We start from the raw sequence: 14,996 nt of genomic DNA on the forward strand, positions 1-14,996 counted from the left end.
GAGGGTGCATTCTCTTTGTCCGGTGCGTGCGCTACGCACCTACATTGAGCGCACTCGGGATGTGCGTTTGTGTGACCAGTTGTTTGTCTGCTTCGCTAATCCGAATAGAGGTAGAGCTCTGTCCAGACAGAGGCTGTCCCACTGGATTGTGGAAGCTATCTCGCTGGCATACAGCACCGGAGGTTTTGCGTTGCCCCACGGGGTGGGAGCTCATTCCACCAGGGGGATGGCGACCTCATGGGCTCTTTTTAGAGGGGTGCCTGTGGCTGATATTTGTGCAGCGGCTAATTGGGCGTCGCCGCACACTTTTGTGCGGTTTTATCAGTTGGACGTTACAGCCCCTTCGGTGGCTCATGCTGTCCTTTCTGCTGGGTCTACCACTCACTAAGGATGTGGTGGTCCCGTTCCGGTTCGGTGGCTGCTCTGCGGGGCGTGTATATAGGTCCCATACTTATGTGTTGTACCGAGTGAATCGACTGAAAGGGAACGATTAGTTATGTCTATAACTTCTGTTCCCTGAAGGAGAGGAACGAGGTACAACACAGGGTGGCCCCACTGAGCAGTTGGCTCGGTGAAGAGCGGCTATCGAACTGAGGGATGACGGTGATGGCAGCGGCTATATGTGCGGGCGGGGCCTTGCGCGTGTCATCACACGTCATCTGCCGTAAAGGCGTGAATAAAGGTTTCTTCAGCCAGGACACGCGAGGGCGTGATATCCCATACTTATGTGTTGTACCTCGTTCCTCTCCTTCAGGGAACAGAAGTTATAGACATAACTAATCGTTTTTGGTCAAGGCGAAGAGTTAGACAACTGCAGAGGGTCATTCAGAATAAGGACTGAAACCTTAAATAGGTACTTTGTCACTCTGCATTCATCTCTTCTTGATCCAGTTGATGTATCTTCTTACTAACGAAATAGTCAAACTCTAACAGTCAGACTTCCAGCACTTCTTCATCAAAGAAAAGAGAACCAAATGGATATTTTCTGTAAAACTCAGGAAAATAAATAAAAAGTGTTTGCGCACATGCTGTATTTACGCACACTGTTGTTTGGGATTTGGTAAAAACCTTGAGCAAGCATGTTTGACGCTGGCACTGTGACTTCCCATATGGAAAAGATATATATAAATCTTATAAAGTTTGTATCTGTCTTGTGTGAAACTTGTATGAAAAGCATATAAGTGTGAAAACAGATATAAGATCCCTTGAAAAATTAGTCAGCCACCGATTGTGCAAGTTCCCCCACTTAAAATGATGACAGAGTTCAGTAATTTGCACCAGAGGTACACTTCAACTGTGAGAGACAGAATGTGAAAAAAAAATCCATGAATTCACATGGTAGGATTTGTAAAGAATTTATTCGTAAATTAGGGTGGAAAATAAGTATTTGGTCACCTCAAACAAGGAAAATCTCTGGCTCTCACAGACCTGTAACGTCTTCTGTAAGAAGCTTTTCTGTCCCCCACTCGTTACCTGTATGAATGGCACCTGTTTGAACTCATCATCTGTATAAAAGACACCTGTCCACAGCCTCAAACAGTCAGACTCCAAACTCCGCCATGGCCAAGACCAAAGAGCTTTCGAAGGACACCAGGAAAAGTATTGTAGACCTGCACCAGACTAGGAAGAGTGAATCTACAATAGGCAAGCAGCTTGGTGTGAAAAAAATCAACTGTGGGAGCAATCATCAGAAAATGGAAGACATACAAGACCACTGATAATCTCCCTCGATCTAGGGCTCCACACAAGATCTCATCCCGTGGGGTCAAAATGATCATGAGAACGGTGAGCAAAGATCCCAGAACCACACGGGGGGACCTGGTGAATGACCTGCAGAGAGCTGGGACCAAAGTAACAAAGGTCACCATCAGTAACACACTACAACGGCAGGGAATCAAATCCCGCAGTGCCAGACGTGTTCCGCTGCTGAAGCCAGTGCATGTCCAGGCCCGTCTGAAGTTTGCCAGAGAGCACATGGATGATACAGCAGAGGATTGGGAGAATGTCATGTGGTCAGATGAAACCAAAGTAGAGCTTTTTGGTATAAACTCAACTCGTCGTGTTTGGAGGAAGAAGAATACTGAGTGGCATCCCAAGAACACCATACCTACTGTGAAGCATGGGGGTGGAAACATCATGCTATGGGGCTGTTTTTCTGCCAAGGGGACAGGACGACTGATCCGTGTTAAGGACAGAATGAATGGGGCCATGTATCGTGAGATTTTGAGCCAAAACCTCCTTCCGTCAGTGAGAACTTTGAAGATGAAACGAGGCTGGGTCTTCCAACATGACAATGATACAAAACACACAGCCCGGGCAACAAAGGAGTGGCTCCGTAAGAAGCATTTGAAAGTCCTGGAGTGGCCTAGCCAGTCTCCAGACCTCAACCCCATAGAAAATCTGTGGCGGGAGTTGAAAGTCCGTGTTGCTCGGCGACAGCCCCAAAACATCACTGCTCTCGAGAAGATCTGCATGGAGGAATGGGCCAAAATACCAGCTACTGTGTGTGCAAACCTGGTAAAGACCTATAGTAAACGTTTGACCTCTGTTATTGCCAACAAAGGTTATGTTACAAAGTATTGAGTTGTATTTTTGTTATTGACCAAATACTTATTTTCCACCCTGATTTACGAATAAATTCTTTACAAATCCTACCATGTGGATTCATGGATTTTTTTTCCACATTCTGTCTCTCACAGTTGAAGTGTACCTCTGGTGCAAATTACTGACCTCTGTCATCATTTTAAGTGGGGGAACTTGCACAATCGGTGGCTGACTAAATACTTTTTTGCCCCACTGTAAGTTTTTACTATTTCTTTTCCGTATGGGTTGTGCTAACTGGCCTTCCTCTGCTTTTCTTTCTAATTAAAGTTATAACAGTAAAGTAAGCTGGATGCTGACATTTGCGCCATTTTACCCTTTGTGACACACTGTCAGACACACTGTGGACACAGTGCTCAGCGCCATGACCTTTCAGCTGCTCAGCATTTTTTCCCACAAGAGCCCATCTTTCTATTTCATCCCTCTCTGTCTCTGGCCATCTTTCATCTCAGCAAATCTAACAACCTGTCACTCCTGTCACTTTATTACTAGGCATGCATACTGACTAAGGCCATGAGCACAATGAATGATGCTTTATGTCTTGACATTGCAGGACATTTCACATGGCTAAGCAAAATCTCTGGCTAGCTGTCAGTGCAGGGAATGTACTTCAAAACAAAACAACAAGGTAGGGTTGCACAGCAAAAAATACAGACACAACAGTATGGAATGAGTAAAGACTGAATCACAGTGGACGCTATAACAAACCACTATTCTAACCTCCAAATTGCTATCATACTTGGAAGAACCTGCTTCCTGTCTGCCTGCTTTTGGACAAAAACGGCCTATGTATATTTTTGATTCACTTTTTATGTACTCAGCAGGAACAGATGAGTAATGAGTAGACAGTAAACTTTACAAAATACTGTGTGATAAACAAAAAGATTCAAGTTACATACTATTTAAATTTTCTGGGCATTTGTGGGAAATAAAAATACATGTCTTCTAAAATAGAGATTGGATGGACCTGGATTATTGCTCTGAGAGCCACCTCACTTTAACACTCCTGCTGTTAAAGAAATACCAAAGAATATGCACAACTAAACTAAACCGATCGCAATATTACTGAAGGCGTGCTGCTGCTGACCCTATGCTACCTGACATAACAATGCTCTATATAACTGTTGATATGCCATTTTCACTCCACTCTTACTGGAATGCCGAAAGAGTCTGTGACATTGTTAAGTGTGTGAAAACCCTAAAAGAACAGAGACCAAAGAAAGGTGAGACAATGTGTGTAGCGGGAAAAAATGAAGCGCGAGGAAAGCATAACCTGAGGCTAGTGAGTAAAAGCATTTAGCAGTACAAACAGAAAGTGGATGGGAAACTGTGCCGGCGGGTTGCTGACTTAACACATTGTAAAGAAAGGAAAAGAGGAGAGACGAGAAGTTCGGGGGAATAATATAGGCTAGAAAAAAAACAACCTAACTGTATCCCTCAGGGATGAACAGACTCTCCCTGTATTCACAGTCAGTCAAACAAATGTTGCAAATACTTGCACACCTCTAATTTGCTTTACCTGTTACCACTCTGTCTTTTACCCACCGTGAAAAACTGAGATTCACTAAAATTCAAATAGTATTTTAAGTTATACACGGATAAACTCCAGTTCAAATATAAAACTCTTCTTAAAATGAACAGACAAACAATACAGTTTTCACATTAATGTTAATGAGTGACAAACACTTAAGGAAATCCCTCCAAGATGCTTGGAGAGCTGTGAATATCTTTCCCAGTGCAATGGAGGATAAGAGGTTGGTGCAATAACTGCAGCTGGCATCCGGAGGTGTGAAAAAACTATCCATGCCATGTGTGATACGTGTTTCCAACACGCTAGTCGTAGCCCTACACATATATAGGTTATATATAAGTTTGACTGAATACTCGCAAAACCCAGTACTTGCTACAAAACCTGTCCAATAATCCAGTGTGTTTATTTAATCACCTCTTGCTTGTGCTTTGATAACATGACACATAAAAGACTGCTGCTTCTTAATTGGTTTGTTTCAAATGGTGCTTACCTTGTGGGGCTGACCAAACACTGGATTTCCAGCACAGCGTTGGTTGATGACATCTCTGATCAGGTGTTTTTGTCCATTGTAGGTGGTGAGGATGCTGATGCGCTCAGCTGGGTAGCCCAACAGACGCATGTACATGTATAGAGCCACAGAATACTCTGCCTCTGCCAGGTTCTTAACAGAGAGAGAGAAAGCTTGGTCAGAATAACATTATATTACTGAAATAAACAACCATTGCTGCCCAACCTCTGGGGCTGAAAAATGAAACTTGTGCTAAAGTGGTACATATTGCAGTCCCTCAAACTGCCACTTATAGCTGGCTCCAGAAGAAACTCAGTCCCTAATGAATTCCATGTTAAAGGAGGTTTTGATAACCTCAGACCACCATATTTTATAATGACACCAGGGACTATTGAGTAAATTGCAGCCTCTTGGTCACACACACACAACACATGCCTGCACACCATTTGCTTGCATCAGCCGAAAAAGTGATGATACATAAATAAGCCTGTCCTGCACTGTTGTATACTACTGTGCATCATGTGTTTTGCACATCATTATGAGACCAGTATATAAGCTGAGTATTAGTATAATGACAACAAATTTTACTTTGACAGGAAACAGCTGTCAGCACCAGAAACATGTTGTGTAACTAAGTTACAGTGAAATGGCCTACTGCTTGTTCATCATAGAAGGGAATGTTATTCATACATATTGAAGTATATATAACATAGTGAAGCAGGCAAGATACATTTAACAAGCTAGTGTTTGGCTGCAAATTTGCTATGTTGCACAAATGTGGTGAAGTTTAGCTAAAACAAAATTGGCAGCTTAAGTAATTTAGAATAATTAGCCAACTTGTTTGTTGATATTGGAGTCCAAGCTACCACTTGCTATTGAAGCTCTCTGTTTACGCTGTGAGCAGACGAGAGGCACTGAAGTGATCAGAAGCAAGTGTAAACATCAGATTTCTGGAATTTTCACGGAAAATCACAACCCCATCGTTTACACAGACATTAGTCCCCAGTCAATCTGAGGCAACTAAGAGAGTCAGGGACAGTCTCTTTATGTTGCAATCACTCAGAAACTGGCAATGAAAAGCATTTAACTGCTGAAAAAGGTTACCTAACGTACATTTAAAATGCTCACAAACATGTGTTTTTTCTCCTTTTTGTCACTATGCACAACACAGGAGCTCTCTGTGCTTCATAGATAGAAACACACATTCAAATAACCACACTGACAATGGCTACAATGTTACTACCTACACCTATCTGATATAATGATTATAATGATTTCTCTTTCATTTCCAATTACAAAGGACCTAGAACTACATCAAAGTTTTTCTCCCAATGTGAATACATGTAAAACGTTATTCACCAAATTAACAATCAACAAATTCCCAAGCCTGTGCACCCTGGTTCCAAGGCTACATTCTGTCCTTCAAATAAAACCCAAAAAAGAAAAGAAATAAAGGCAGCGCCATGTATTATTCATTCAGTTTCAATTAAATGTGGACTGCTGCCTCGCATCTTTGATAATAATGTATGCAGCTTCATCAACAGTTCCTGAGCTAGCTGCACTAGAGTCAGCACATCAAAAACAATGACATCCTTTATTCTTAGTCCCTTATTACCTACCTACAAATGGCACAGATAATTAAAAATCGCAACTTACTTCTCCAGCAAAGTTACTTCTAACCCTCTGCATTTACAGATCATCTACAAAACCACAATCATGTAGCAAAAGGCAAAAATGCATATCTCATACACACACACACACACACACACACACACACACACACACACACACACACACACACACACACACACACACACACACACACACACACACACACACACACACACAATTAAATAGACATTCAAGTAAAAATCTGTGACGCTTCCAGATTTGTGTCTTTCATTTGCATGTCTAACATACATCAGATTTAAAGCCTAAACGGCAAAAGAAGCTGGCAACTATTACAAGGTCAGACCTAAGCCATTGAAATTTGAGCCAGTGGTTCGTGACTGCAAAAGGACTAGATAGGACAGAATGATCAAACATGTACCGAGGAGAGAGGGTTACATACAGATACACTTTAGAGTAGATACAAGAACATTATTGATATCGAGAGGCATAAATTCAGGCTACCTGTAAGTAAACTCCACCATGCAGGTTGCTCTTATGCAATTTAAAATGTAGCTTGTAGAGCAGAAATTTCTATAACTAACAAGCCTAGTGACTGAGGGAGGCAATTTCCAAACAGAAGATGTGGATTTAGATAGGCATCTTACTCTTCATGAGCCATTTGACAACAGTGAGGTTGAGTCTCAGTTGGCTGAGACTCAACAGGGAAAGAGCTTTAGCAAATGAGGCAAAGCACGGGAAAAAGACCCTTTGTACTATATTTTGTGCACACAGTATTTGTGTATGGGTTCTGCACAGTTCACGCGCAACCACAAAGCAGTGGTTGTGGCAGTGTTTGTTCAGCTGCGACATGTATTCAGTGTACACTGGATACAATTGCTCCTCTAGTGTCAAATTTATCCCCTTTGGTTTCCAGGAAAGTGCATCTGTGTGTGTGCTTGTCAAGCATAACGAATGATATTGAGGAGATTCCCTTGAGGAGACTCAAAATGGCAACTGGCAAATAGAGTTGAGGTTCATGTGACCTGGTACCGCGAGAAGCACACATGGTGCTGAATTAAGAACAATAAGAAGCTTTAGGGACTTGAGTGTGCACAGCGTGAATGTAGTTGCAAGATTCATGAAGCAATATGATCCACTTAATGGGTATGCAGGTTCTAAATTGAAAGCTTCAATTTGATATTTCAATCATTACACACGATACCTTATCTGAAATCCAGTGCTGTCGGCTCTGATTACTACAAACTCTTTTAAGTATATGTTTTATTTACAGTATCTTACATTTCTATAAGCGATACTATTTTTATTTCTCTTCTTGGAGAAATGTAATTTATTTTTTGTTTTTTTACTTCTTGGGCTGGTGCACTGCAAAAGTAAACACCCCTATCAACCCTGCCCTGTGCCCAGACACAGTCTTTGTGCCTCAGCAATGTCAGGATGAAACACAGTCTGTCTTCCGGTGTGAAGGACAAACCGCCTGGTCTGTGCTGGGCAGCCAATGTTAGCTGCACACTAAGCAGAGTGATGAATATATTATATGGACTGGTAGCTGAACCAGTGAAATTTAAAAATGAATGAACTCCTGTACAACAACCAATTTAGAGGAAATGGGGGCTAGAGAGAATATGCTTCTGTTTCCTGCTGGAAGTGTGAATGTGTTTATTTGTAAAGGAGTGTAGTTCCACAGCTTGTGTAACATGAACCATTTCAGCTATTCAAACAATTTCTGTACCTGTGCTACATATATACACAAAATAATAATGGTGTTCTGTTTGGAGTATTCAGTTATTTCAATTGAAGTAGCTCATACTTTGTTGTTTTTACATTTTTAAAATTAGTATTAAGATATTGGCAATATGTTGGACAAATGGCATACAAGGATGTGCAAGGATTACATCAAGTGTGTTCATTCGTGTGATCTACTAACCTGATAAAAGTAAGGGTTGGGCTCAGATTCTCCCACCCCATTGAAGTCTTCCACGTTAATTAGCTGGAAATCAAACGTCAGGCCAGGGTTGGGCACCTGAAACTCGGGAAGTTGCTGAACGTGAGGCAGGTTTCCCAGGTGTTTGTAGCGCCAGTTGTACAAATTGCACAGGCTGTGAGATAGCAACACAAACACGCATTAGGTCACATCTGTGTTACTGTAATACAGTTTCCCTGACAGGACCACTGGAAATTTTAATCAATCAGCACAATCAGGGTTCCCACAGCTTAAGGCAAGGCAGATATATTTATTGTGTTTAATGCAACTAAAACTGAAATGCAAGATCAATTTTACAGTAAATAAAGAAAAATATTGCAATTTCTCCATTCTAATTCAATTTCTGGGGGTTAGAAATAACCTCGCTCAGTTATTTAAACAATGCAGCACATCTTGGGCTGAGCTATGTCCTGTGAACTAACATCCCAAATATCTGGACTGGACTTTTTTTCTCACGTCAAAAGAGAACAAGCAGATTTTTTTTCCTTCTTGCTTCATACAAGACAACTGATGCACAAAACGCCAGATTTCAGGCATTTGATCTTTCTTCATTGGTGTTGTCATTTTTGTGCATGTTACCATGATAACAGGTGTTATTCTGATTATGTTGCTATGCTCTGCAGTCTGCAGTCAGAGAACAGATGGGCTCTTCTCAGTAAATCCAGTAAAGGTATCATTTCCCAACATCCTGCTTGCCCGGCATTACTACACAAATGTTTTCTCCATTACCAAGCAAAAACATTTCTTTTGACAAAGGCTCAATAACTAAATATACTAAAATGAACTGATTTATCTTTAACTGTTTGCTAATGATTTGGACATTTCGCCATCGCTGTGGCCAGTCTGAAAGTTTTTTTTTTTAGCAACAACAGTAAGAGGTCTCATGGTCATTGCTTAGACTGCCTTACCTAGATTTAGCTGCTCAGGTTTAATGCAAACTTGAACATTCTGAAGCAATAAGTTAATAAGTTTGAGTTTTTTTGAATCAAGGTTAAGACCACTGACTTGCATCCATAAAATAAAGCACTGTAAAGCATAAAGGTATATAGAAAGAATAATTACTATTAAATTACTATTCAATTATGTTTAAAGAACTGTTTCCGAATTACATTTAAACATTACGTTTTTTTTAATCCTTGTGAGCCCCTGTGGGTAGTGAGATTGTATTTTGCTTGGTGACCCACCTTGCACGTGCACGGCCCTGTGCATCCAAGTCTATTGTGGGCACACCTAGGCGCACAAATCGGGTGAAGAGAGACTGCTCCATGTTGGAGTACTTCTGGAAAGCCATGTTCTTGATGACTGGGGGCAACTGGTGGTGGTCGCCAATCATGATCCAGCGCTTTAGCCTGCTGTAGCCATCCTCTGGGTTCTGCAGATAGAGGAACATAAGATGATCAAGCAGTAAAAAATAATAATAATAATAATAATTAAATAGAGATACTGTGACAATATACAGTGATCAGTGAAGGTGCAACAGTTAATTTAGGTTTACATTTTAATTTCCAAATCATCATCTGGCATGCTTACTCTAACAAACATATAATGTGTCATACTGTAAAATGCAGTGATGTTATTTGGAGCTGGACCTCACAAAGATCTAATATCCCACCCATTGTCTAAGATTGTTTTAAAGTGTGATCACTGGTTGTGTTTGAAAAGCTGGTAGTAAAAGGGAAGTGGAGGACAATGATCCTGGCCAAAGCCTCTGACTGGCACAGTGGTGAGGAGAGATAATGAGGAGTTCTGGCAAGGTTGCTGGATAGGCTGGTGTGCCTAATGATCTTTTCCGTAAACAGAAATTACAACACAGAATGTTAGTCATAGCTACCAGAGACCAACACCATTTTTATGGAGCCCATTAGGAAAACCTTAATGGGGAAAGTCAATTTGAAAAGGCTACTGATGTAAAGATTAAACTACACAAACCAGTCACAGTGACAAATCCTGGCAGGTTTTGTGAGAATAATTTTTCAGTCAAGATTAACAGTCAAAACAAGTTAGCATTTCGGTTACCTGTAGTAATAGAGGGATGAAAGTCTCAATTTCCAGAATCTGTGCAGCTTCTTCCATCAGGATGTTGTCATACTAATAAAGAAAGGAACAGCTTGATGTAACTTCAATAAATAAACTAACTGCATCCAGACAAAATACAACCAGATTATTGGGAATGTATTTTTAAACTGACAAAAGTCTACCTTAAATCCCAGCTCCACTAGGTCGTGACGTTTGAGTGCAGCGTGTGTGCAGGTCATGGCAATGATTTTGGCTTCTTTCACTAGCAGATATTTGGAGCGATCTAGTCCACTTCTTAGCAGCTCGAAGGCCCTGAATTCCTTTTCGGATAGAAGAAAAGTGATACTCAGGAATGACGTCACAGAGCTATGTTATAAACCAGATTGATAGGGAACAAAAAAGTAAAATATTATCACAAAGAATTAAAATTGCTGACATTTATTCTGTATTGAGTCATTTTTAAAGGTTTTTTTCATACTAGTGTGGGGGATGACTTTAATGAACAATTAGTATGACAGATGATGGCTAATATAAAAATCTCTTGTAACATAATAGAATCTTAAATTTAAAAAAAGCACATTTCAATATTCAGAAATCCAGTCAGCACACATCACGATACACTGAGTGGCTTATCTTTCGTCCAAATGTTTGAATTTCTCCAACTGACTCTACTTTTCTTTGCTGAATTGCCTAATTCAAAGTGACACCCGGAAGATGAACCACAATTCTAAACTTCAACAAAGTCATGATGGACATCTAAATGACTGGAAACTTACAGTACTCCACTTTTTAATGAAATGTATAATTAACATAATCCCTCTGCTTTCTTCTCTCATTAGAAGTGAGTGTCCTCTTTTTCCATGATGCAGTGATAGAGACTAGCCAGCCGCAGGGCTCTCCTGTGAAGTATGTGGGGTGTATTTTGTTTTTCAGTAGCTGTGGCTTGAGGAGCACTTTAGCAGAGATTTTCTTACATGGGTTACACTATAAAGGAAAATTTGGGGGATTTTGTAACCCAAAAAACAAATCAGTTCATTTCAGGGTGGTGATATGATGACACTACAGAAAGCTGTGGGGGAATGCACAGAAGAGGAGTAATGGTAAACAGGCAAGCTATTTTCAGGTTGGTACACTAGCTCTGGAGGGTAGGGATGGAGGAGAGGAGACTCGGACAGCACCATGGTATAAATATTTAATGTGTTACTATTTTAGCATTAATATTAAACTAATCAAAACATGGAATATTGATGAAGTCTATTTTTAAACCCCATGGTACCAAATGAGTTGAGGAGTGATATTAAGATTGTTAGAATTCATAGAAGTTGAAAAAAACTAGGAAAAGGGAACCAAAAATAAGTTAAAAAGTGGAATGAAACGGTGGAATTGCAGAGGAGTAAACAGCAGATGTCTATACATGAACGCAGGAGGCACACTGTCTCCCTCTCTCTCTCTCTGTTTGCCTAGCAATACATTCTTAGGATATTCCTTTGACAGCTTATTCAAAACTGCTTTTACATTTGAAAAGGTAGACAGATAAGCATATTCAGCACAATGTTGCTTCTGCTACCCTGCACCACACAGAGCAATACTTCTTAATGGGTGTACAGATTACACTGCAGCATGGGTGAGGCTCAGGGAGGAGGGAGGAGGTGCTGTGATGCAGTGATACAGAGGCCAGCCAGATAAATCAAGGTCACAACACATGTTGGGATATTACCTCTAGCCAATAACTTTTTTATTGCTTTTCGGAGACCACCTTGGTGTTCCCATAAATCTGAAATGTTTTTGTTATCCCTACAGAAACACTTTGATGGGCTCAGAAGGAATAATAACAGACTTTCAGCTGTGTTTGAGAGCGTGAAGGGGTGTGAAAAAGAGTGACAGAGAAAAACACAGAGCCATGAGCATATCTATAGGCATAACATGCAAGGCGGAATTTTAAACTCAGAATAAACACATCCAGGATTGTGGATTGTCACTATTAGCTGACAACAGTCTGTTAATATGGGGGCCAGGTAGGCAGTTACTTGTGCAAGAGAGAATGTGCAATACCTGGAAAGACAGCTGGTATGAAAATAATCAAATACAGCAGGTAAAGCTTGTAAAGTTGCTGGCCCTGTGATCTTCTTACCTCCAGCTGGGTAAATATTTTCTTGATGTGGCGATAGCAGCCCTCTGCGATGTCCATGTCCTCCTCATATGACCGACCTTTGAACACAGGCTGGGGTGCATTGGAAAAGTACTTGTGGAAAGGAAAGTGTGCAGCAACAGCCTCCACCTCCACGTTCTTGCCCTGTTTTGGTTTTACTTTGCTCATGTACTCTTCCCAGCGGGATATCACCTGTTATGGGGAGAGACAACAGTCACAGAACACCCTCTCAAAGAGTCCCAGTAGTGATATTTAGTATACACCCGAGAATCAGGCATCTATGTCTTATTCGGGTTTGAGTTGCAAGTGTTTGTCACCTTCAATAGAGTGAATCTTTTCTAGCAAGCTGTAATTGCTTTAAAGTGGGCTGTTATGCATGACAGGTGGTCCTGAGATTATGCTGAGAGGAAAATCACACCTGTTCACACCAATAAACTCTTAAGGGTCTGCAGCATTTTATTTGGGAGATTACTAATTAAGGGTTTCAAAAAGTAGCCTTACTTAGCCACGGCATTCAGAAAATGACCAGGGGTATTTTCTCACATGAGCGATGTTTGTATGTTCTCATACAACATTTGTTTTTGGACAGCAGAAGGAGGAGGACTGCCAATCTTAAATGGCTCTGCTAAGCTTAAATTCAGACTATAGAAAAATAGATAAACAAGCAAAAATGAACAAATGAGAAGCAATAGGCTCACTCTTGCTGAGGTGCTCCTGCTGAGTATCTAATAACCAAACCCAAACAGCAGGGTAGCTTATTTCTATAAATACCCCTTTAAAAAAACAACATTAGGGATAGCATTAATGAGTCTGCTAGAGGACTGAGCTTAATTGCATGTTGAGTATCTGTCTGCACAGATTATTAGGACTACCATGGAAACCTTAATGATATGTACAAAGTCACTGTTATCAACAATCACTCACATTCACATGAATAATCAAGGAAGTATGCTCACGGTCAAGTTATCACTACACCAACAACCTCCTGACAACATCTTCAAAAGACAAAGAACTATACAGTTGGGTCTGAAAATGTCTGAACAGTAACACCGTAATTTTGATCATTTTGGTTCTGGATGCCTACACAATAGATTTTACCTGAACAACTGAGATTCAATTACAGTCTTTAATTAGAGGGGTAAACAAGAATATTTTTACACAACATTAATTTAGCCCTGACTGAAGGTGAAACCTTGGACTTCTGTGTCAAAAATGTTTATTTTTGGAATTGTTCTATTGAAACTGGGGAAATTGTAGTAGGTAATTGCTAGCAGTGGAAATTCTCCTGCAGCCTGAGGGGACAGTAATGATGAGGTGACAGGAATAAACAGAAAGCATTAAGAGCGTTTCTAAATATTTATATTCTTGACAGAAAGAGCAGATTGCCAGGAGAATGGAAACTTCAATAATGTCTGCATTTCATTCATCAACTGTCTGAGGAGGAGGATGGTCGTTACAGAAATCCATTCTAATTATTTCTGCAAAATATCTCCTTAACTCCATCTGAAAATCAATTTCAAAATCTCTACACAAATGGTGCTTAATGCTTAATAGAAGGATGGATCTGAAAGTGGTTTTTCCCCTTACTTAAGTCACACACAAAATGAATAAAAGATCAGAGTTAGAAGTACATCCAACATTACACGTGAATTTTTTTTCTATATCACAGAAACACATGTACTGCCTTTTCTCTGCAAGAACAGACATGGCACGGCAACATTTACAGCATTTACAGCCTCAAAAACCAGGCCCTTCTGTTTCAAATGCTGCGTGGTCATGAGGTTATATAATAATCCTGTGACAGCTTTGCCCTTGACTTCAACTTCTGAGTGCACCAAAACAACACAAGTCATATCCATAACTGTGTGTGTGTGTGATATCAAAACAATAAAGCAATTGAGAAAACTGAATTGCTTTCTATCAGCACAGTAGTTTTTTAGAATGTTGATGCTGATGTTTTGAGTTTTCCATCCTGTTTCTCACTGATTACTGTCTTTTAAAAATTACCATTTGTTGCAAGTTTATCAACATCAAGGCCAGATACCAATTTTTTGGGGCAGTGAAAAGTATCAGATCTTTTTTCCCCCCTACCCTGAGTTCCTACAGGTGTTTCTGACACTGGAGGATAAACACAGATGTCTGCAGTGGACAATTGCCTATACTTGCTAATTTAGATTGCAGCTATTCACAGTCTTACCTGGTAGAGGTAGAAATGTCCAGCAGTCTCACAGGTATAAGAAACATCTCCTGGGACATCCAAGCTCTCCTGTAACCTTCCCACCTCTCGGAGAAGCTCCAGTCTTCTGGCCAGGACGTAGTTTACCCTTCCATATCTGAGGAGAGCACAGGAGTGTTAGTCAACAATCTAAATGGTTAACCCCTGTAAAAATAAGAAGGCAGTTGAAACAATGAGCCAGCTATAACAAGCTATCACAACATGACACAAGAGTGATATTTAATCTAAATCACACTTCCTATATACACCCAGAAAAAAAACATGGCATAATAACTAGGGTATGTTTGATTAGTTACACTAACGTTCAATGGCCGAAAATTAATTTGTACCACATAACAGAAT

At 40.4% G+C, this 14,996-nt stretch overlaps 1 protein-coding gene across 3 annotated transcripts in view; it reads right to left on the reverse strand.

Moving 5' to 3' along the window:
* The window catches only part of aqr (aquarius intron-binding spliceosomal factor), a 54,074-nt gene that overhangs the window by 13,056 nt on the left and 26,022 nt on the right, over positions 1 to 14,996 (reverse strand). For all 3 annotated transcript variants that reach the window (XM_026151600.1, XM_026151598.1, XM_026151599.1), the window contains exons 26-32: positions 14,616 to 14,751; positions 12,401 to 12,610; positions 10,452 to 10,589; positions 10,270 to 10,341; positions 9,438 to 9,625; positions 8,197 to 8,368; positions 4,623 to 4,793 (exon numbers count right to left, since the gene is read on the reverse strand). In XM_026151600.1, coding sequence (XP_026007385.1) covers positions 4,623 to 4,793; positions 8,197 to 8,368; positions 9,438 to 9,625; positions 10,270 to 10,341; positions 10,452 to 10,589; positions 12,401 to 12,610; positions 14,616 to 14,751 — 1,087 coding nt within the window. The remainder of the gene's footprint in view (positions 1 to 4,622; positions 4,794 to 8,196; positions 8,369 to 9,437; positions 9,626 to 10,269; positions 10,342 to 10,451; positions 10,590 to 12,400; positions 12,611 to 14,615; positions 14,752 to 14,996) is intronic.

Source organism: Astatotilapia calliptera, chromosome 19 (genome assembly GCF_900246225.1).
Source record: "Astatotilapia calliptera chromosome 19, fAstCal1.2, whole genome shotgun sequence".
Classification (NCBI taxonomy): Eukaryota; Metazoa; Chordata; class Actinopteri; order Cichliformes; family Cichlidae; genus Astatotilapia; species Astatotilapia calliptera.